Genomic DNA, 23,923 nt, shown 5'->3' on the forward strand with positions numbered 1-23,923 from the left:
AAACAACAATTGCAACACCAACCTGGTGTTGTCTTTTTTTCAATGAAAAGTTTTAAAATTTGTTTTCAATATAGTTGAATTATGGAGTGGGAGAGACAGAAGGAGGGGGAGACAGAGAGGAAGAGGGAGAGGGAGTGAGACAGAGTGATCATGACAGAGAGAGAGAGAGCGCCGCTCATTTACTGGTACCCCCCACCCCCCCACACACACACACAAAAGATGCCTGCAATAGCCATATCTGGGCCAGGCAAAATCCAGGAGCCCAGGATTAATCCAGGTATCCTATTTTGGTGGCAAGGATCTTACTACTTGTGCCAACACCTGCCACCTTCCATGGTGTACATTAGTGGGAACATGGATCAGAAGCAGAGTAACCAGGACTTGATCCAGGCACTCCCATTGGGATGCAGGCATTCCAGGAGGTGACTTAACCCCTGGACCATGCACCCACTCCATCCTTCTTCAACTTTAAGATATTATGATCTATCAAAACAGTTTTGGATCAATAACATTTATGGAAGTGTCCTGAAGTTTGGCTCTATGTGTAGATATTTTCCAGACTATAGAAATATGCTAAGTATGGAATTATAAATGATTTTCCAGATTATGAAGAGTTGTGTGAGAAGAAATCTGTTATAATCACTTAATCATATTACAAAATAAAATAAGCTCAGAGTATTCAGTGAGTCATGATACTTATACATTATATAACACAATAAAAATTTAAATGTAATTCTTGTATGAGGCGTAAGGATGTTTCAACTGATTTAGTGGAGCTAGAATGGTGTTACATGAAGAAACAGGCTATATAACAGGTGATAGATCCTTGATGAATACCAGGTAGTAGAATGTAACTTAAAGTTTAATAAGCATGGAAAATGACATTGATGATAATCTGAAAAACCCAAAAACCTGGTTACTGAACAGTACATTGAGGTAGTGTCTTAGTCTGCTTTGTGCTGTTATAAAAACACAATGGAGGCTGGGTACTTTACAAAGAAAAGAGGTTTGTATGGCTAATGATTCTGATCACTGGAAAGGCCCAAAAACCACAGTTTGGCATTTGGCATGAGGTCTCCATTGCATGATAACATGTCAAATGGCATGATACAGCAGGAGTCCATGTAAGACATCAAGGAAGGAGGGAGAAAGCAAGTTACCGGGGAAAAAACACGCTTGTTCTTGTATAATAACATTCCCTGGAGGAAAATAATTCTCTCTTTTGAGACTTAAAATAGTCTATAGGACCAGTATCCCTTCAGGAGGGGAGTCATGACAAAGATACCTCTTAAAGGTCCTACCACCTACAAATACCATTACTCTTGGGACCAGGCTTCTAGCTCTCGAACCTTTGGAAGACAAACCATGTCTAAGCCACAGCAGGTACTGAACGTATCTTTGGCATCTTAGTTCACTGGAATTCATACTGAACTGATTATTGTATAAATTGGGAACCAGTGGTGTGCATGATCTGGGAATCCTTATGTCTTCTAGAAAGTGCTTTTGGATATTTTTGAATTGTCAAAAATCTTCCCATATAAATGCACTCTATTTGCATTAAATCACAGCTGAGTTATCAAATATGATATTGGAATGTTGAAGATTTACATTAAAAATTTTGTTCTCCTGGTGATTTCAAGATGGATCAGGGAATCACATATTGTGCTGGCTACAGATAAAAAGTAAAAAAAAAAAAGTATAGGAAGTGCACTCTCAGGGGAGAATTAGAGAGAAATTTGCACTGGAAATTCTACAAAAGAAAGAGGAATGCCATGGACCAGTGTGGAAAGTGTGGTTGTGCAGCAAGAACACGGACACAACACACAACAGCAGTAGCCAAGAGCCAGAGCAGGCAGCAGCTTGGAGATGGAGGTGTGACCAGACTGCAGTAACCATGGTGATATAGCTGGAGGGAGAGTATAGTATGAGATCACACTAGAGTAACTAGCAGTTACTAGTGGTTATCCACAGTCCCACTGAAAGTAAAAGAGACAAGTATATCTCACTCTGATATCCCCAAAACAGCACCTGCTGCATGGATGAAATATGAGGGCACCATATTGGGTTTGGATGGCAGTTGTGGAAGCCTTTAAGCGTGTGCACAGCAACTGGCTGAGACAGGACACCAAATCTTCTCAGCAGTACTGGCTGCAGTGGCGGGGAAACAGCAACATAAATTTAACCAAGGATATCAAAGATCTTATGATGAAAAGTAGAAAATGTTAAGGAAAAGAAATAGAAGACACTAAAAAATGGAAAAACTCTCCATGTTCAAGGATTGAAAGTCAATATCATCAAAATGTCCATATTACCAAAAGCAGTTCACAGATTCAAAGCAATCACAATCCAAATACCAATGACATTCTTCCCAGATCTATAAAAAACAATGCTAAAATTCATATGAAAACACAAGAGACCATGAATAGTTAAACCAATCTTATTCAAAGAAAACAAAGAGGAATTACAATACCAGATTTCAAGACATACTACAGGGCAGTTATAATCAAAACAGCTTGGTACTGGCACAAAAATCAGATATGTAGACCAAGGAACATCATAGAGACTCCAGAAATTAATCCACGCATCTAGAACCAACCATTCTTTTCAAATGATCTCATATCACTCCCTGAAAAAAGCGGAATCTGTTCAAAAAATTGTGTTGGGAAAATTTCAGAAGTATGAAACCTTATACCCTATACAAAAATCAACACAACAGATCAGAAATCTAAGACTTGAAAACATCAAATTACTAGGGGGAAACATTGCAAGACATTGGTACAGTCAAAAATTTCTTGGATAAGACCCCAGAAGCACAGGCAATAAACATAAAATAGACAAATGGGATTACATCAAGCTAAGCAGTTTTGGCACTGCAAAGAGAACACTCAACAAAGTGAAAAGGAAACTGACACAATGGGAGAAAAAATTGTACATTTTATATCTGATGAAGGAATTAATATCCATAATATATAAGAACCTCAAGAAATTCAACAACAAAATAAACAATGCAGTTAAGAAATAGGCTAAGGTTAGTAACAGGCATGTTTCAAAGGCTGAAACACAAATGGCCAGACACATGAAAAAATTTTCAGGATCACTAGCCATCAGGGAAATATGAATAAAAACCAAAATGAGGTTTCACTTCCCACTAGTTAGAATGAATACCATCAAAAATAACAAATCCCGTAGAGAATGTGGGGGGAAATGAATCCTAATATACTGTTGGTGGGAAGGTAAACTAGTACAACCTTTATGGAAGACAGTGTGGAGAGGAGTCCTCAGAAATCTGTAAACAGATCTACCATATGACCCAGCCAGTCCATTCTTGGGAATTTACCCAAAGTAAATGAGTATATTAAAGAGTTACCTAGGGGCTGGTGCTGTGGTGCAGAGGGTGAAGGCCCTGACCTGAAGTGCCAGCATCTCATATGGGCACTGTTTCTAGTCCCAGCTGCTCCTCTTCTGATCCAGCTCTCTGCTATGGCCTGGGATAGCAGTAGGAGACCTGGAAGAAGCTCCTGGCTCCTGGCTTCGGATCAGCGCAGCTCTGGCTGTTGTAGCCATCTGGGAGTGAACCATCGGATGGAAGACCTCTCTCTCTGTCTCTACCTCTCTCTGTAACTCTGTTTTTAAATAAATAAAATAAATCTTTTTTAAGAAAAAGAGTTACCTGTACCCTCATATATACTGCAGCTCAATTCACACAAGCTAAGATATGGAATAAACCCAGGTGCCCATCAACTGATGACTAGATAAAGCAATTGGGATATATAAACATAATGGAATTCTACTCAACCATAAAAAAATGAAATCCTGTCTTTCACAACAAAATGAATACAACTGGAGACCATTATGCTTAGTGAAAGAAGCCAGATCCCAAAAAAAAAACAAATATTATGTTTTCCCTGATTTATGGTAACTAAAATAGAGTACAAAAAGAGTAATATATATGACATCTTCAGATTTAGTTATTGTTTATAGCTCTTGTCTATAGTCTTGAATAACAGTGGTTTCTCTGCTTATTACTTGCTGAATTCTTTATTTAGTGGAGGGTTAAACTTGTGATTATAAAGAAAACTGAAAATATAACTGTGAAAATTAAAATAAAAAGAAACAAAGAAGGATGTAGGGTAGAACTGAGGAAGGGAGGCCAAGGTGGGAAGTATCATTGTTCTCCTAAAAGTATACATTTGAAATCCATGAAATTTGTTCCCTTTATATAAATTGTATAAAGTAATAAAAAGAAAGAAATAGAACTCAAAACACTCAACAACAAAAAACAAATCAACCAATTCAGGTTAAAAATGAGAAAAGAACCTGCATGGACAGTTCTCAAAAGAAGAAATACAAACAGCAGCTAAAATAGGAATAAAATGCCCAATATCACTAGCCATCAAAGAAATGCAAATAAAAACCACAATGAAATATCACCTCATCCTTGTTAGAAAGGCTATTAACAAAAAGATGGAAAGTATAAAATGTTGGTAAGAATGTGGAGAAAGGGGTACTCATATACTGTTGTTGGCAATACAAATTAGTACAGCTGATATGGGCAATTTGGTAGTATTAGTAAGAGGTGCTTAAATTTCACAGCCCCAGTCAACCTGTGGGAATGTGCAGCCTGCAGCGTGCAATTGTGAACCACGCACCCTGTGACAGCTCCAGGTGAACCAATGGCTGCATGACAGCCCATAGAATCTTACAAGGCAGCACAGTCCAGCAGCATGACCCACCATGTGACAGCAACCTGGCCAAACCACCATATGACAGATCTGGCTCTCCAAGAGAGAGAGATAGGACAAGCTGGGTGAAAAGTAATTAGTCCAGCAGCAGCTATGGCTGGCCTTCAGGTGATAGTCCAGCCTGGCCTACATGACAGCCCAATCTGTACAATCCAAATCCTCTTATGTGCACAACCCAAAGCCACTTCCCATGCACAACCAAGCCCCATATCTTCCATGTAACAAAAACCACAAATTCCACAATGTTTAAAGTGTAGAACCAATGTCTGCTGTCAACTGGAAATATCCAGTATAGTTGCAGAATGTCTCCACTCAATCACCTTTGCATCATGATAATGCTACTATAGTAGAGCAACCACTGAGGCCCTCCCACTCCTATTGTCTACCTGCAATGCTTCCAATATTTCCAAAAAATATGGAGTGGAAACATGATATTCATCATTGCCCCTCATACACCACTTCATTTTGAGTATTCAGTCTAAGGACATCATCCTCTGTGTCTCCCAATAGTATAAAAGAATGATCTGACCCTTGTTGAGAGGTCTCTTTTTGTATTGACCTTTTGTTCATTTCTTTCCCTTTCTCTCTCTCTCTCTCTCTCTCCCTCCCTCCCTCCCTCCCTCCCTCCCTCTCTCTCAGCTTGCTTGAAATTATTTCTTCAGTGTTCACTTTCCTTTTGCCTTTGAATAAACCCTATTTTCTGTAAACCTTTATGCTCCACCTTGAATTGATTCATTTGTGAAGGGAAGAGACTAGAAAGAATACAGCCAGGGCCCTGTTGAATACAACATAAATGGCACACCAGCCAAGAGTTTGGAGCAGCAGTCCTTTGAGACATCAACTTGTGAGTTTCACCTATCACCTCCCTTGTGTTTGAGGGTCTTGATTTCTTTATCCCTTTTTCTCCTACCATTCTGACCCATGATGGACTAATTCTTTTTAGCCCAACTGTATCTACTCCCTCCGGCAACTATTGAAGGTGGAAAAGTAAAGAGCTAACACCATATGCAGATTGGATAACTTTGAGTCTTTTGTGAAGCTGCTTTAAGAGAGAGGCTGTGGGGTTAAGTGGAGGGCAGTGCTGTGGCATTCTCCGTTAAGCCTCCTCTACAGCTTTGGCATCATATGTGAGTGCTGCTTTGAGTCCCAGCTTTCTTCTTCTAACCCAGCACCCTGCTAATGCACCTGGGGAAGCAGTGGAGGACGGCTCAAGTGCTGGGGCCCCTGCACCCAGGTGGAGACTCAGATGAAGCACCTGGCTCCTGGCTTTGGCCTGGTCCATCCTGGCCATTGTGGCCATTTTGAGACTAAACCAGAGGATAGATCTCTCTGTCTTTACCTCTTTGTAATTCTGACCTTCAAATAAATAAATTAATATTTTGGGGGGAAAAAAGGGTGGCTGGGACTTGTCTCAAGCTGTTCGGTGCCTACAAGGTCTCCTTTTGTTTTATTCTCACCATCTGCACATGGATATTCTACTTTGACTAACTTCCTGTCCCTATGCCTTCTAAACCTCAAGCCTTATTGCCACTTCAGGATGAGTGGCCCATTGCATATTTTGTCACCCTTACAAATGAAGTGTTTAGTCCACATGGAGTTAACATCTGCCTATCGATGGCAAACAGATTCTGTCATCCTCTGACCAAAGCCAGGAGCCAGGAGTTTTTTCCAGGTCTCCCTTATGGGTAGCAGAAGCCCAAATATTTGGACCATCTTTTGTTGCTTTTCTTGAGCCATTAGCAGGGAGCTGGATCAGAAGTAAAACCTGGATATGAATAGGCACCCATACATGATGCCAGCATCACAACCAGTGGCTCTACCAACTACACCACAACACCAGCCTCAGATAGAGACTTTTATAACCTAAACAGAAAAAGCAGTTTTCAAAATCACGCTAAAAGAAATAATGTCATATTTGGTGTTCCCAAGGTCTCTTTACAAAGTGATAATGGTCCCCACTTTGTCCCCAAAGTAACTATTAGGAGACAGTTGGTTGATAGTAAGTAAGGTTGAAATGGCTGACAATAATCTTAAGAGGACTCTCAATAAAATTATTGCCTATTGCCCTCCTTAAGATGAGGATGGCACCAAGGCTAACTTAGAACTTTTGCAATGTTAAATCAAAGGCCCTTCCTCATCTCTGACATTTTCTTTGATTCCCACACTCAAGATCAATTAAAGAACATCAACTGATGCCAGGTACAAAAGGCTCAGACACAATATCACAAGATTCTTCTCGTGCCATATTCAAAAAAATCATGAATCGCCAGTCACCCCATGAGATAAAATCCTGTTAAAAACTTCAAGAGATAGATACTTCTCTAATCAGTTATAGCCCAAGTAGAAGGGACTCTAGCATGTGCTTTCTAGAACTACTGCTTCAGATAAAAATCAGGGAATTCCTTTCTTTTAAAAATATTTGTTTGAAAGACAGAGTTGCAGAGACAGATAAACACACACACACAGAGAGACAGACAGACAGACAGACAGAGAAATATCTTCTGTACACTGTTTCACTCCCCAAATAGTTGCAATGACAGTGCTGGATCCGGCCTAAACCAGAATCCAGGAGCTTCCTCCAGGTCTCTCACGTGAGTGGCAGGAGCTCAAACCTTTGGGCCATCCTCTTCTGCCTTTCCTAGGCCATTAGCAGGGAGCTGAATCAGAGTGGAGCAGCCAGGACATGAACCAGAGCCCATATGGGATGCGAGTATTACAGATGGTGACTTTCCCCATTATGCCACAACACCGAATCCTCAGGAAATTTCTACCCCGATTTATCTATCAAGATTTAAACCTCTACCACTTGAATCTTCACAGGCACTACCAAAAGGATAATTCTGTCTACTCTTTTGAGCCTACTCCAGTTTATCTTCAAAAAGCTACAATATAAGTAAAGTGTTTACTTATATTGTTTTCCATAAATTCTTCCCTAGACAGACACATTAAGGCTAGTGCACTTCGCAGCTGACATGATTTTCCTATATCTCCTGTTTTCTTGGGAAATTGCTATTGGCAAAAAAAAGACACCGGTAAGCTCTTCCACCATAAGAGGAGGAAATCTTACTACATCCCAGGAAGTTTCTTTAAGGAACTCAGCTGTTGCCTTGGGTAACTTAGCAGAAACCAATGACCAGGCCCTATGACAACTACATGATTCTGTGGATTCCCAAACTGATGTGGTCATGGACAACATAGAATATCTACTGTAGGACAAGGCAGGATATGCGCAGTGACTAATGAAACCTGCTATGAGTGGGCTCAAAGAAAGAGATACAAAAGGCTTTCTAAACAAGCCAAGTGGTTTTATGATTTTAGTAATAGAAGCCCATCTGGGAGTAAGTATTCTTCCTTCTCTGACATGATTCTTACCCATGTTCTTTGTCAAACTGTGTTCTTCCTAACTGTCAAATTTGTCTCTTTTAGAATTCAACAGTCCCATGCCAAAACATTGGTCATGCCTGGATTCCAGCCAATGCCAATGACTGGTGGCAGACCTTGACCTCCACAAACATCTTTAGATCAGTCAGCAGAAGATTTTCAGTCCCTGGTTGGAAGGAAGGATGTCCTGATACAGCATGAAGAAGTTGCAGAAGGGAGACCTTTTCCCCTAAAACTCCCATTAAGATTAAGGGGCAAAACTGTCTGATAGGAAAAATGATAGAGCAGGTAGGTAGTATTACCAAGTGGCCCAATCCCCTATGTAACACCAACCACAGCTGACCTAGCACAGGAAAGTTCTAGACAGCCCATGCAGCAGCCAGAACTAGCCCACATATGACACTTCTGCCAGTCCCATATGGCAGCTCTATCTGCATCGTCCAAATCTCTGTTCTGTGCACTACATAACTCCCTTTATGTTTATCACCGAGACTCACCTTCTGTGAACCACCAAGTCCTCCCTCCTTTTCTATGCAGTGGAATTCCACCCTATGCTCCACAATGTTGCAAATATAGAATTAATGTCAGCTACAAATACCCAATATAGCTGAAGGATGTGTTCCCATGATGACCTTTAAGTTATTAAAATGTTACTATTACTATCAAATTAAAATGGTGGGCACTCCCACTACCATTATGCACCTGACACAATGACATTACCAATGTTTCCAAAAAGGGCATGGAAATGGACAGTAGTCAAGTCCCACCCCAAATTACATCCACTTTTGAATATTCAATTAGGCAATTAGGCCCTACTCTAGACACAATCATACTGCCTCCCAATAGTATGAAAGGATGACCCAAATATTGTCCAGGGGTCCACTGTTTGTAGTTTGGCTTTTTCTTTATTTTCTCTCTCTCTTCTCCCTCTCCCCGCCCCACCCCACTTGAGCTCACCCTCACTTACGTCTTGAGTGTACACTACTCTTTACCTTTGAATAAATCATGCATTCCTATATAGATTTATTGTTCCACCTTGAATTCTTTCAAACATGGAGGAAAAAGCCTGATTGTTACCAGCTGGGGAGCCACGTTGATCACAAGAAGAACTCAAGAGAAAACATTACAGAGATTTCTCTAAAAACTGGAAATAGATTGCCATATGACCCAGCAATTGCACATCTGGGTATATACCCAAAACACATGAAATCATTGTATCAAGGAGATACCTGCTCCACTGTGTACTCACTGCAAAATTGTTCACTATACCTAACATATGGAATCAACTAAGGTGTCCATTATCAGATGAACAAATAAAGAAAATGTATGCACAAACACATACACACTCATACATGCATATATATACAATGGAATACTAGTCAGTCTTTAAAATGAATGAAATCCTATCTTTTGCAGCAAAATGGATGGAACTGGAAAACGTCAGGATAAGTGAAATAAATCAAATGCAAAAAAGACAAATACCATATGTTCTCCCCCACATGTGAATCTGAATGCTGAATGTTGATTATTAGAGGCAGGGAGGAGCAGAGGGATAGAGGGAGCTTGACATTTTGAAAACAGGGGACACTGTGTGTGATTAAATAATTGTGACAGAAAGATCACACTAACATGTAGACAATAGTGGAATCTGAGTGTGGAGCATATGAAATCTCTTCACAATTTTTGTTTTGTTAATTTAAAACTATTATCAAAAGCTGAAAAATTAAATAGCTACATTTTAAATTATTTTAAGAATAGGGAGGCTTCATCCTACCAATGGTTAAAAATCACAATTAAAGCAATGTGATGTGAATACAAGTCATCCAGCTCCATGATTGTGACAAACCTTAATATAAATTCTATCAATGTTAATCAAGTAAATCAACCATATTGGCAACACTGATGCAAGTACTGAATTATCCATTAAGAATTATACCCTAGACATTTGGCATTTAATTGTAGTATCAGGGATTCCCCACCAAGTAAATGATAAAATCACCTAATGTTCAGATTGCAATATTACCACAGATTCCTTCAACATACTACTGAATCCTCTATGAAGAAATGCCATAATGGGCATGTGATGGGCTGCTGACACAATAATCTTCAATAAATACATATAAATGTCCAAAGATTAAGAAGAAATTGATTCTTACACATTTAATCTAGAATATAAAACCTCTTTCTAGACTTTCTTATTGTCCTATCATTAATAATTTTGGTAGTACATTTCAAACATGTGCAGTACATTTATGAAAGAGATGAACTAATAAAAATTTATTAATGAATTTTCCTAATTATAAGACTTACTTCCTCAGAACCACAGTCACAGACTTCACCGGTCTCGACTCTGCCATTGCCACAGACTGCTCTCCTTTGACTTTGTATTTGTGGTTTATTCTGAAGACATCTGGAACCCTCATTTGAAATGAGACTTTCAAAGTCACTCAAACTGCAATTGCTGAAAGTCTTTGCACCACTGGATGTCCTAAAGATTAATTCATAAAATGTCATTAGCATTGTACTTCTGAAAATATAATTCCATATTACATACATTAATTTCAAGATGTTGAAATTTAACAAGTGATAAGAAATGCTAATAGCAAGTGCTTAGAGGCCAAATTCATTCTTGATGCAGTAATATGATTTGATTTAATGGAATATATGTGTGTGTATTTTAAAAGTAAAATACAACTCAATAGTAAAAACCCAAATTACCTATTTTAAATACAGGAAAAGGACTTTAATGGACATTGCTCCAAATAAAAATTAATAATTAATAGGCAATAAGCTTTTATTAGACAAATTATATTGAGTTTAGCTCTAAACTTCCTCAAAGATCTCAGAGGAACTGAATATTTTTTATAATTATACCCATTACTATTAATAAAGACAAGTGCATAAAACATTTTCACTGACAGTATAAATTTTGATATGTAGCAGAAATCTATAAGGAGGAAACTGACACAAATTCAGCACCTATTATATTATATATATGATTATTTAACGCTTACAACAAACCTCAAAAGTCAATTTGTAAATTGGCAGAATGAGCATTAAGATAATTATTTGAATTTTTAAATTTTTTTTTATTTTTCTTTTATTTATTTGACAGGTAGAGTTATAGACAGTGAGAGAGAGAGACAGAGAGAAAGGTCTTCCTTCTGTTGGTTCACCCCCCTAATGGCCGCTATGGCTGGCACTGTGCCGATCTGAAGCCAGGAGCCAGGTGCTTCCTCCTGGTCTCACATACGGGTGCAGGGGCCCAAGCACTTGGGCCATCCTCTACTGCCCTCCCAGACCATAGCAGAGAGCTGGACAGGAAGAGGAGGAACCAGGACTAGAACCCGGCGCCCATATGGGATGCCGGTGCCTCAGGCAGAGGATTAGCTAAATGAGCCACAGCGCCAGCCCTTATTTTGAATTTAATATATGTAAGTAACATTTGTATATAAATGTTACATAGTTAATATTTTTAATTATGTATAATTTGGATCTCCTAAATAATTAAATCACAATGATTAATGTAGCATCACTTCACCATATTTTGTATGAAGAACCTTTAAAATCTCTGTTAGCAATTTTCACGCATCAGTAGAATATTATTAACTATTGTCATGCTGCACAAATTTACAATTTTCAAGATATAGAATCAACCTATCTGTTCATCAATAGATAAATGAGGAAAGAAAAATGTGGTAAATACCATTGGCCCTCCATAGTTGCATACTCTACAACCATGGATTTAACCAACCACAGACAGAAAATATTAAAAAAAGAAGTGCATCTGTACTATAATTATTTCTTGCAATTATTACCTTAAAATATAGTTAAAACTATTTACATAACATTTGTATTGTGTTAGGTATTGTAACTAATCTAGATATGACATAAAGTATACAAGAGGATGTGGGTAAGTAAAGCATTCTTAATCCAAAAACCTGGACCAGAAGTGTTTCAGAATTCTTTTTTGATGTTAGGATATTTGAATATACATTGATACCTTGAATATGTAAACTTAATTTGTTTCATATACATATCATACACATACCCTTTAAGGTAATTTTATGGACTGTTTCCAGTGAATGTGAATTTTGCTGCATGAAATCAAATATGTAATTTACCACTTGCAGTGTCATGTCAGCTATCAAAAACTCTCAGATTTTGGGAATTTATAATTTCACAGTTTAAGAATTTGATTTCTCAACCCCATTCTATATCATGTTATGTAAGGGATGTGAATACCTCTGAATACTGGTATTAGAGCACTAGGGATAGAGATTTGAGTCCTGGAGTTAATAACCTATGAATATCAAGAAACATCTGCTGTACACAAGACTATTCAAATCCTCTCATTTGCAACAACACAGATGAACCTAAAAAATATTAAGTGAAATAAGCCATGCACAGAAAGAAAAATACTACATGATCTCATTTAGATATCAAATCTAAAAAAGTCCTGGAAGTAGAGAGTAGAATGTGGTAATTAAGGGAGATGAACATACAGATGGTGAGCTGAGGGAAATACAGAGTGGTGAGAGGTGCTTGTTCAACTTCAAACTCAGGTACTTGGAATACAAAAGTTACTTTATAATAGTGTTCTCTACCACTTTTCCAAAATTCGGGTTAGCACTTGAAAACATTTTCAAAAAAAGAAAAGTTTATCTTTTATACCATCTATTTTCCCTTTCAGGGCCTTGCCCCTCTCTTCTATACTTTTATCCCTTAAATGCAATGTTCCGACTGCTCTGTGTATTCCCATACCACCATACTAATACTCTAAGTCTACTCTGCTCCTAAAATCATGAGACACCAGGACAGTGATGAATAACTTACCTGCATTTTACGTATTTGTACCCTCACAACATGTCTATGATAATCACTATCATGATAATCACTTCTCAGGAGAAAAAACTAAGTCTCAGGAAAATTAACAAATAACTAACAGATTTTGAAAGACCATTTTCTGTTCAATAGATTCCAAATCCTAAAATGGTATTCTTTCTTCCCTGTACAAACTTCCACAGCTTAATAAAATTGGTCTTATTAAGGCATTAAAAAGAAGTAATAGGAATGAAATAATTAAACTTCTTTGAATAATGGACAATGTCATGCTCCTCCCAAATGTGTTGCCTTTTAGTAAGTGGATGCAATGAGATAGGTGAGCAAACCCAGACCACGAATTGTCTCTAAGTTCATAAATTCACAACTGTTGCCATTTTGTGTCCCCTCCTCCCTCTGCTTCTAACTCTATGTTTGTACTGGCCTGAGAGAGAGGGCTTAAGATGTGAACTCTTTATTTTTTAAAATATATATAAATTCAATCATCAAAATGATATACTAGAAGGAGGGATTCAAAACAAAGTTTGTACAAATACATATAATGTTCTATTGCTAGTGTTCTCTTGACTTAAATTAATTCCAATATGTTAACTACCACCTATATAAAGTATAGAATAGAGAAAAAACAAGGCTTTGTATTTAGGTAAACTTGATAACTAGCAGCAACTCTGTGATTATAAGGCCTTAGGGAAAGTGATTAAAATATCTAAATCTCAATTTTATCGTTGATGATACAAAATAGTATCAATAATAACCAACTACTTCATAGTATTGTCAAAATTAAATATTATTAAACAAGTGAAGGGTCTAAATTAACTCTCCATCTTAGAGTAAGTACCCAATAAGTCACTAGTAGCATTACTGACATCAGCTAGTTGACCAGTAGTCAACTATGTATACAATGTAAGGTCACTTAAGCTGTCTGTATTACAGAGACTTCTTAATACATTCAGTAGAAATAAGAATTGCCTGAATTGACTTCCTTGAGAATTCACTTAAATAGTAATGTATGAGATATACAGTGGAAATGAAAAGGAGCATAAGATAGTTATTTTTTCATAAAAATCAATATAATCTTTGTCCTACACAAATCACAAGAAAATTAGAAGATTATTTATTAAAGGACTTTAAATATCATAAAGTACAATATAAATCTAAGGATTTATTAATAGATTAAACACTCAGTTCTACCACAAACTAACTCTCTAATCATGGGCATACTATTAATTATCACTTATTATTTATTTATAAATTATTTATAACTCAATCTCATACATAAGACTGGACATAATAGGATCTGTGCTGTGGAGATGTTGTGGCCATCAGATGAGTGTTTAAATATACAGTGTTTGGAATGGTCTCTGGCACACAGTAAGTTAACATAAATATTAACCTTATTAACATTAATACTAGACTCCGGGTAAAATAAACAAAACATCTTTTCACAGCATATTTGAGAATAGTTACCAAAGAAACAATGGGTTCGAAACAGTATTTTCAAATTGTGGAGAATATCACTATACAGAGCACTAACTCATATATTTTTGAGAGAGTTCCTTCAAAAATTTCATGAAAACAGAATTTAAAAATAAGCTTATTTTGGTACAAAACATTTTGAAATCCAGCATAGTGATTGGTTAATACATTGTTCATTAACTTTTTAAAAAATTATCATATGCATGAATTTAAATTGTTGCACCAAAATAAACTTACCATGTAATTTCTTTTTCTACAAAACTTTTAAATTTCCTCATGTGTGTGGATATAGGTGTGTGAATGTATATTCTTTCAAGTTATGCATCTATATGGACAGTATGCATTTTTATACATCTATACATGGATATTTGTATATATAATAACTCTGAGGTGCAAATTTCAATAATATCTGCATTATGTTTCCAAATATGTCTGTATATACATGTATAAGTATGTATACGTTTGTTATATTTATAGAATATGAGAATTAACACATTCAGTGGTGTTTAGTTATTATTATGAAAAGATCACGTTTTCAAAAAATTAATACCTTTTCACTTTTGCCTTTTAGTAGTTCTTTAGCAATGAATAGATGATATCTGTCATAGGCCATATTCAATAACAGAAAAACCATAGAATTCTAAAGGCTGTCGTTCTTGTCGGATGCCTTATGTTGATTGAGGACATTGGTAAATTTATAAATCACTATAGCTAATCCACCACATATATAGAGAACTATATAATTTTCATATTTTATTTTATTCTTATATCATCTTCTGAAATAAGAGAATAGGAATGATCATTCTTATTGAAATTTTTTTTCATTTTCAATTCTCTTTATATACAGAAGATCAGTTTAGTATATATTAAGTAAAGATTTCAACAGTTTGCCCTCACAGAGCAACACCAAGTGAAAAATACTGTTGGAGTACGAGTTATAGCATTAAATCACAATGTACAGCACATTAAGGACAGAGATCCTACATGATATTTTTTTTAAAAATTGATTAATTTTCTACGCAATGTCCAATTTAACACCAAAGGTTTTTTTTTTATTTTCAATTATCTTTATATATAGAAGATAGATTCAATATATACTAAGTAAAGTTTTCCTCAGTTTGTACCCACACAGAAACACAAGGTGTAAAAATACTGTTTCAGTACTAGTTATAGCATTACTTCACATTGGACAACACATTAAGGACAGATCCCACATGAGACGTAAGTACACAGTGACTTCTGTTGTTGATTTAACAGTTTGACACTCTTGCTTATGGCGTCAGTAATCTCCCTAGGCTCTAGTCATGACTTGCAAAGGCTATGGAAGCCTTTAGGGTTCGCCAAGTTCGATCTTATTCCGAGAGGGTCATAGTCAAAGTGGAAGTTCTCTCCTCCCTTCAGAGAAAGGTACCTCTTCCTTTGATGGCCCCGTTCTTTCCACTGGGATCTCACTCGCAGAGATCTTTCATTTAGGTCTTCTTTTTTTTTTCCAGAGTGTCTTGGCTTTCCATGCCTAAAATACTCTCATGGGCTCTTGAGCCAGATCCGAATGCCTTAAGGGCTGATTCTGAGGCCAGAGTGTTATTTAGGACATCTGCCATTCTATGAGTCTGCTGTGTCTCCCACTTCCCATGTTGGATCGTTCTCTCCCTTTTTGGTCCTATTGAAAATGTTTTAAAAAGGTAAATCTGTATACAAAGAGAATTGAAAATGAATCTTTACATGAAGGGAAAGGGAAAAGGAGCGGGAAAGGGGAGGGTTGCGGGCGGGAGGGAAGTTATGGGAGGGGGGAAGCCATTGTAACCCATAAGCTATACTTTGGAAATTTATATTCATTAAATAAAAGTTTAATAAAAAAAAGGTAAATCTAAACAAGGTCAAGTTTCTCCAAAGCCATATAAATACTTTATATTTGATATTGTCTTCAATTAGACACTCTGTCCTTTGGATGTTTTTAATATTTTACCCAACATTAAATTATTCTAAAAAAAACAAAATTTCTATTTAAATAAAGATCATATCTTACTGAAATATTTTTAAACATCCCTAGTGCATTAACCAAATGTGTATCTTAGGAAAATATCTACGCTAATATAGACTGCAGATTCAACTTGTTTTCCTGGATTGTCTTTAATGGTACACATCTATCCACACACTTACCACTTTAACTTACACATTTATGGTTTGTACTTAACATGGTCTATTTATAATTAGTTTATACTATAAATAAATATGAAATGTTTGCACTTCGAATATTTTAAACAAAATAAACATGACCAAAAATAAGACCTTTAAAAAACTTACATAGCTCTTGGATTCATTATACAGATGGCTTCTGAGCAGTGACATTTCTTTGGATCATCATATGATATCCCCAGACTGAGTGCCAGCATCTGGGAGACAGTAACTGAAAATGCCTCCAAAGTCATCTCCTTGGGATACTACAACAACAGCAAAGAAGATTCAAGTGAAGGAGAATTCATTAACTGGTGACAAAAATGCTCTAATTCTGAACAATATTGCTTTTTAAACAAATATTTAACAAATTCTCTTATGAACACTTAAGAAGCTGAAGCTCTTCTAACAAAATTTCTCTGAGTTATAAACATATTTAGATAATGCCAAGTTTTGTTATAATTTAACAGATGAATGCTAGCAAATTTAAGGAAGTGACCACAACTACATAAAAAGGCTTTATATGATGAAGAAAATTTGCATAGACATTTGGCTGTATGGATCATAGTCTTCTATTCACCCAATTTTATTACCTTTTTAAAAAAATTTTAAGGTGAACAAATTTCATGTATTCCATATAAAACAGATTTAGGAGCACGGTAGTACTACCCACCATCCCTCTTCCCCCCTTTCCCATTCCATCAGTTAATTTTTACAGTGATCTACTCTCAGTCTATTTTGTACTCATAATTAACCCTACATGAAGTAAAAAATTCAAGAAATACTAAGAAGAAAGAAAACACTGTTCCTTAAAGGTAGATACAAGAGCTATAAACAATTGACAAATCTCAAAATGTAAATTACACTCATACATTACATTTTTTGATACTCTGTTAACAAATAGATCAAGGAAAATACATGGTATTTTCTTTTTGCGACTGGCTTATTTTACTAAGAATAATGATTTCCAGTTGCATCAATTTCATTACACAACAGAGGATTTCATTTTCTTATGGCTGAATAGTATTCCATAATTAATATACATATATATAATCACAATTTCTATATCCAGTCATCAACTGATGAATATCTATGTTGATTCTTTATCTTATCTATTGTGAATTGAGCTGCAATAAACATGGGGGTACAGATAACTGTCATATACTCATTTTTTTTTCCTTCAGAAAAATTCCCAAAAAGTGGGGTTGCTGGGTCACACAGCAGATCTATTTCAGCTTTCTGAGGTATATCCATACTGTCTTCCACAATGGCTGCACCAGAGTGCATTCCCACCAAAGTGGATAGGGTACTTTTTACCACATATTCACCAGAATTTATTATTTGTTGATTTGTGTGTGGGAGCCAATCTAATTAGGGTGAGGTGAAACTTCATTGTGTTTTGATTTGCATTTCCCTGACAGCTAGCGATTCTGAGCATTTTTTGATTTGTCATCTGGCTATTTGTATTTAGCCTTTGTAAAATGCCTGTTGATATCTATACCCCATTTCTTAACTGGACTGTTTTCTTGTTGCTGAGTTTCTTCAACTCTTAACAGGTTCTGATTATTAATCCTTCATCAGTTGCATAGTTTGCAAATATTGCCCCTCTTTCTGATGTGGTTGACTCATCCCTTTGCTGACTGTTTCCTTTACAGTACAGAACCTGCTCAGCTTTACATAATCCCTCATGTCTACTTGGGTTTTGATTGCCTGTGCTTCTGAGGTCTTTGCTATGCAAATGTCTTACAGAGTTTCCCTAATATAGTCCTCTAGTAATTTGATAGAATCAGGTTGTACATTTAGATCTTCAATCCATTTTGAGTTGATTTCTGTAGAAGGGTCTTGTTTCATACTTCTGCAAAAGGAGATCCAATTTTCCTTGCACTATTTGTTGAAGAGACTATCCTTATCCAAGGAAGGATTTTAGATCCTTTGTCAAATATTACTTGGTTGTAGATGCATGGACAGAGACAACCAAGTACAGGAAGCTCATAGAACCCCTAATAAACTTTACCAAAAGAGATCCTCATTATGCCACGTTGTAATCAAACTCACCAAATTAAAAGTAAATATTATAAAATGTGCAAGAGAGAAACATCAGATTACTCTCAGAAGATCTCCAATTAGACTCACAGCTGACTTCTCATCAGAAACCCTATAGGCTAGGAGGGAATGGCAAGGTATAGCCCAAGTACTAAGAGAAAAAAACCGCCAACCCAGAATATTATATCCTGCAAAGCTCTCTTTTGTGAATGAAGGTGAAATAAAGACCTTCTACAGCAAACAGAAATTGAAAGAATTTGTCACCATGTGTACAGCCCTGCAAAAGAAGCATAAAGATGTGTTACACAGAGAAACACAGAAACATGGTTATCAACATGAAAGAAGGTAAAGAAAGAAAAAAAACAGTAAAAGTTCACAGGAAGTTCAAAGCATATATTAGAAATATCTTTGGCAAATGGCAGGGCAAAGTTGCTACTTAACAATAATCACATTGAACGTTAATGGCCTCAACTCTCCAGTTAAAAGACACAGACTAGCTGAATGGATTAAGGAAGAAAACCCATCTATTTACTGCTTACAAGAAGCACATCTTTCCAACAAAGATGCATGCAGACTGAAAGTAACAGGCTGGAAAAATATATTCCATGCCAACAGAAAACAAAAAATAGCGGCCGTAGCCATCTTAATATCAGACAAAAAAACTTTAACACAAAAACTGTTAAGAGAGACAAAGGGGGCACTATATAATGATGAAGGGATCAATTCAACAGGAAGATGTAACTATTATTAATATATATGCACCCAATTACAGGTTTATTTAAAAGATATGTAAAGGGACTAAAAGGGAGACTTAGACACCAATACAATAGTACTGGGGGGGGGGGTGGATTTCAATACTCCACTCTCAGAAATAGAGAGATCAACAGGACAGAAGATCAACAATGAAGTAGCAGATTTAAACAACACTATAGCTCAAATGGATCTAACAGATATCTACAGATCTTTCAATCCTACACTTAAAAAATTTACATTCTTCTCGGCAGTACATGGAACCTTCTCTAGGATTGACCACATACTAGGCCATAAAGCAAGTCTCAGCAAATTCAAAAGAATTAGAAACATACCATGCAGCTTCTCAGACCACAGTGGAATGAAGTTGGAAATCAGCAACTCAGGAATCCCTAGAGCATATGCAAACACATGGAGACTGAACAACATGCTCCTGAATGAACAACGGGTCATTGAAGAAATCAAAAGAAAAATCAAAAACTTTCTGGAAGTAAATGAGGATAACAACACAGCACATAAAAATTTATGAGATACAGCAAAAGCAGTGTTAAGAGGAAAGTTTATATCAATAGGAGCCTACATCAAGAAATTGGAAAGGCACCAAATAAATTAGCTTTCAATGCATCTCAAGGATCTAGAAAAACTGCAGCAAACCAGAACCAAAACTAGTAGGAGAAGAGAAATAACTAAAATCAGAGAAGAGGCGGGGCAGAGCAAAAATGGAGGAATAGTGAGGGTGTGTACCAATAGTCTGGGAAAATATAGTTTTTTTTCATTTATTAAACTTTTATTTAATGAATATAAATTTCCAAAGTACACCTTATGGGTTACAATGGCTTCCCCCCTCCCACAACTTCCCTCCCACCCGCAACCCTCCCCTTTCCCGCTCCCTCTCCCCTTCCAATCACATCAAGATTCATTTTCAATTCTCTTTATATACAGAAGATCAGTTTAGTATATATTAGGTAAAGATTTCAACAGTTTGCACCCATATAGCAACACAAAGTGAAAAAAAATACTGTTGGAGTACTAGTTGTATCATTAAATAACAGTGTACAGCATATAAAAGACAGAGATCCTACATAATTTTTTTTAAATTAATTTTCTATGCCATTTCCAATTTAACACCAGGTCTTTTTTTCATTTCCAATTATCTTTATATACAGAAGATCAATTCAGTATATAATTAGTAAAGATGTCATCAGTTTGTACCCACGCAGAAACACAAAGTGTAAAAATACTGTTTCAGTACTAGTTATAGCATCATTGCACATTAGACAACACATTAAGGACAGATCCCACATGGGATGGAAGTACACAGTGACTCCTGTTGCTGACTTAACAATTTGACACTCCTGTTCATGGCGTCAGTAATCTCCCTAGGCTCTAGTCATGAGTTGCCAGGGCTATGGAAGCCTTTAGAGATCGCTGACTTTGATCTTATTCCAATAGGGTCATAGTCAAAGTGGAAGTTCTCTCCTCCCTTCGGAGAAGGGTACCTCCTTCTTTGATGGCCCTGTTCTTTCCACTGGGATCTCACTCACAGAGATCTTTCATTTAGGTCGTCTTCTTCTTTTTTTTTCTTTTCCATGGTATCTTGGCTTTCCATGCCTACAATACTCTCATGGGCTCTTCAGCTAGATCCAAATGCCTTAAGGGCTGATTCTGAGGCCAGAGTGTTGTTTAGGACATCTGCCATTCTATGAGTCTGCTGTGTATCCCGCTTCCCATGTTGGATCCTTCTCTCCCTTTTTGTTTCTATCAGTTAGTATTAGCAGACACTTGTCTTGTTTGTGTGATCCCTTTGACTCTTAGACCTATCAGAGCCATCAATTGTGAACTGAAGATGATCACTTGGACTAGTGAGATGGCATTGGTACATGCCACCTTGATGGGATTGTATTGGAATCCCCTGGCACATTTCTAACTCCACCATTTGGGGCAAGTCCGATTGAGCATGTCCCAAATTGTACACCTCCTCCCTCTCTTTTTCCACTTTTATATTTAACAGGGATCACTTTTCAGTTAAAATTTAAACACCTAAGAATAATTGTGTGTTAATTACAGAGTTCAAACAATAGTACTAGAACAACAACAACAACAAATACTAAAAAGGATAAAGTATTACATTGTACATCTAGAGTCGGGACAAGAGCTGATCAGGTCACTGTTTCTTATAGTGTCCATTTCACTTCAACAGATTTCCCCTTTGGTGCTCAGTTGTCACCGATCAGGGAAAACAAATGATATTTGTCTCTTTGGAGTACATGTCCCATAATTTCTTTATCCAGTCTACTGTTGATGGGAATTTAGGTTGGTTCCAGGTCTTAGCTATTGTGAATTGAGCTGCAATAAACATTAATGTGCAGATGGATTTTTTATTTGACAACTTAATTTCCTTTGGGTAAATTCCAAGCAGTGGGATGCCTGGGTTGTATGGTAAGGTTATGTTCAGGTTTCTGAGGAATCTTCCAGACTGACTTCCATAGTGGCTTAACCAGTTTGCATTCCCACCAGCAGTGGGTTAGTGTCCTTTTCTCCCCCCATCCTCTCCGTAGATTATATTCTGTCTGGTTGATCTGTCTATCTCTGAGAGTAGAGTATTGAAGACCCCATAACTATTGTATTGGTGTCTAAGTCTCCCTTTAAGTTCCTTAACAAGTCTTTTAAATAACCTGGTGCCCTGTAATTAGGTGCATATACATTGATAATCGTTATATCTTCCTGTTGAATGGATCCCTTAATCATTAAATAGTGCCCCTCTTTGTCTCTCCTAACATTTTTTGTGGAAAAGCTTATGTTGTCAGATGTTAAGATGGCTTAGCCAGCTCTTTTTTCATTTCTGTTGGCATGGTACATATTTTTCCAGCCTTTCACTTTCAGTCTGTATGCATCATTGTTGGAAAGATGAGTTTCTTGTAGGCAGCAAATAGATGGGTTTTGTTCCTTAACCCAATCAGCCAATCAGTGTCTTAATTGGACAGTTCAGGCCATTAACATTCAATGTGACTATTGAGAAGGAGTAACTTTGCCCTGTCATTTGCCAAAAATATTTTCTAATATATGCTTTGAGTTTCCTGTGATATTTTGCTGTGAGGTTTCCTTCCTTTACCTTCTTTCATATTGGTGACCATGTTTCTGTGTTTCTGTGTGTAACATATCTTTAAGCATCTTTTGCAGGGCAGGACGAATGGTGACAAATTCTTTCAATTTCTGTTTGCTGTGAAAGGTCTTTCTTTCACCTTCATTCACAAATGAGAGCTTTGCAGGATATAATATTCTGGGCTGGCAGTTTTTCTCTCTTAGTTCCTGGGCTATATCTCGCCATTCTCTCCTAGCTTGTAGGGTTTCTGATAAGTCTGCGGTGAGTCTAATTGGAGATCCTCTGAGAGTAATCTGGCATTTCTCTCTTGCACATTTTAGAATCTTTTCTTTCTGTTTCACTGTGGTGAGTTTGATTACGACGTGTCGTGGTGAGGATCTCTTTTGGTCATGTTTATTAGGGGTTCTATGAGCTTCCTGTACTAGGATGACTCTGTCCTTCTCCAAACCTGGGAAATTTTCTGCTAGTATCTCACTAAAAAGGCCTTCTAATCCTTTCTCCCTCTCCTTGCCTTCAGGAACTCCTAGAACCCTAATGTTGGGTTTTTTAATAGTATCCTGTAGATTCTTGACAGTATTTTTTAGATTTCTGATTTCTTCTTCTTTTCTTTGGTTTGCCTGTTTCCTTTCCTGTTCTCTGTCTTCTAATTCCGATATTCTCTCTTCTGCTTCACCCATTCTGTTTTTAAGGCTCTCTAATGTGTTTGTCATTTGATCTATTGAGTTCTTCATTTCATTATGGTTTCTTGTCACTATCACAGTTTCATGTTCTACTAGTTGTTTCATTTCATTTTGATCCCTCTTTAATATTTCATTTTCCCGAGAGAGATTTTCTATCTTGTCCATTAAGGATTTCTGTAGTTCAAGAATTTGTTTTTGAGTACTTCTTAATGTCCTTATCAATTTTTTGAGATCCGCTTCTTGCATTTCCTCTATCTCTTCATCTTCATAATCTTGTATTGGGGTGTCTTTTTCATTTGGGGGCATCAGAGTGTCTTCCTTGCTCTTGTTACCTCGGTTTTTGCGTTTGTTGTTTGGCATGTTGGAGATAATTTATGGTTTTGTTTTTTTTTTTATTTTTTTGGCTGTGGTGTTTTTTTCTCATTATACTATGCCTCTAAGTGGGCTGTCTGCTCTATCGATCCTTAGAGGCTGTGATGGGTGTGGCCAGAGAGCTCTGCTTGATTCTTCAGGTTTACGGCTGTGCAAAAAGTGACTCACCCAGATTGTTCTCTCCTTTGCCCCTTGCTGGATCACTCTCTTTTTTTTTTTTTTTTACTCAGTTGGGAAGTAATTCCGCACAGCTGAGTGGAATTGAGGGTAGTTGAAATCTGGCCTCTGTGAGTATGCGTTCGACCTACCCCTGGGACCACACAAAGAGTTTATGCAGCCCTCGATGTGTTCTCAAGTTT

The 23,923-nt window shown here is 36.9% G+C and overlaps 1 protein-coding gene across 1 annotated transcript in view; it reads right to left on the reverse strand.

Annotated features, from left to right (window-relative positions):
* ADAM32 (ADAM metallopeptidase domain 32) overlaps nucleotides 1-23,923 on the reverse strand; it is a 199,425-nt gene that overhangs the window by 65,048 nt on the left and 110,454 nt on the right. The window contains exons 10-11 of the mRNA XM_062213816.1: nucleotides 16,746-16,882; nucleotides 10,434-10,611 (exon numbers count right to left, since the gene is read on the reverse strand). Of these exons, the coding sequence (XP_062069800.1) occupies nucleotides 10,434-10,611; nucleotides 16,746-16,882 (315 nt within the window). The remainder of the gene's footprint in view (nucleotides 1-10,433; nucleotides 10,612-16,745; nucleotides 16,883-23,923) is intronic.

This window comes from Lepus europaeus, chromosome 16 (assembly GCF_033115175.1).
Source record: "Lepus europaeus isolate LE1 chromosome 16, mLepTim1.pri, whole genome shotgun sequence".
NCBI lineage: Eukaryota > Metazoa > Chordata > Mammalia > Lagomorpha > Leporidae > Lepus > Lepus europaeus.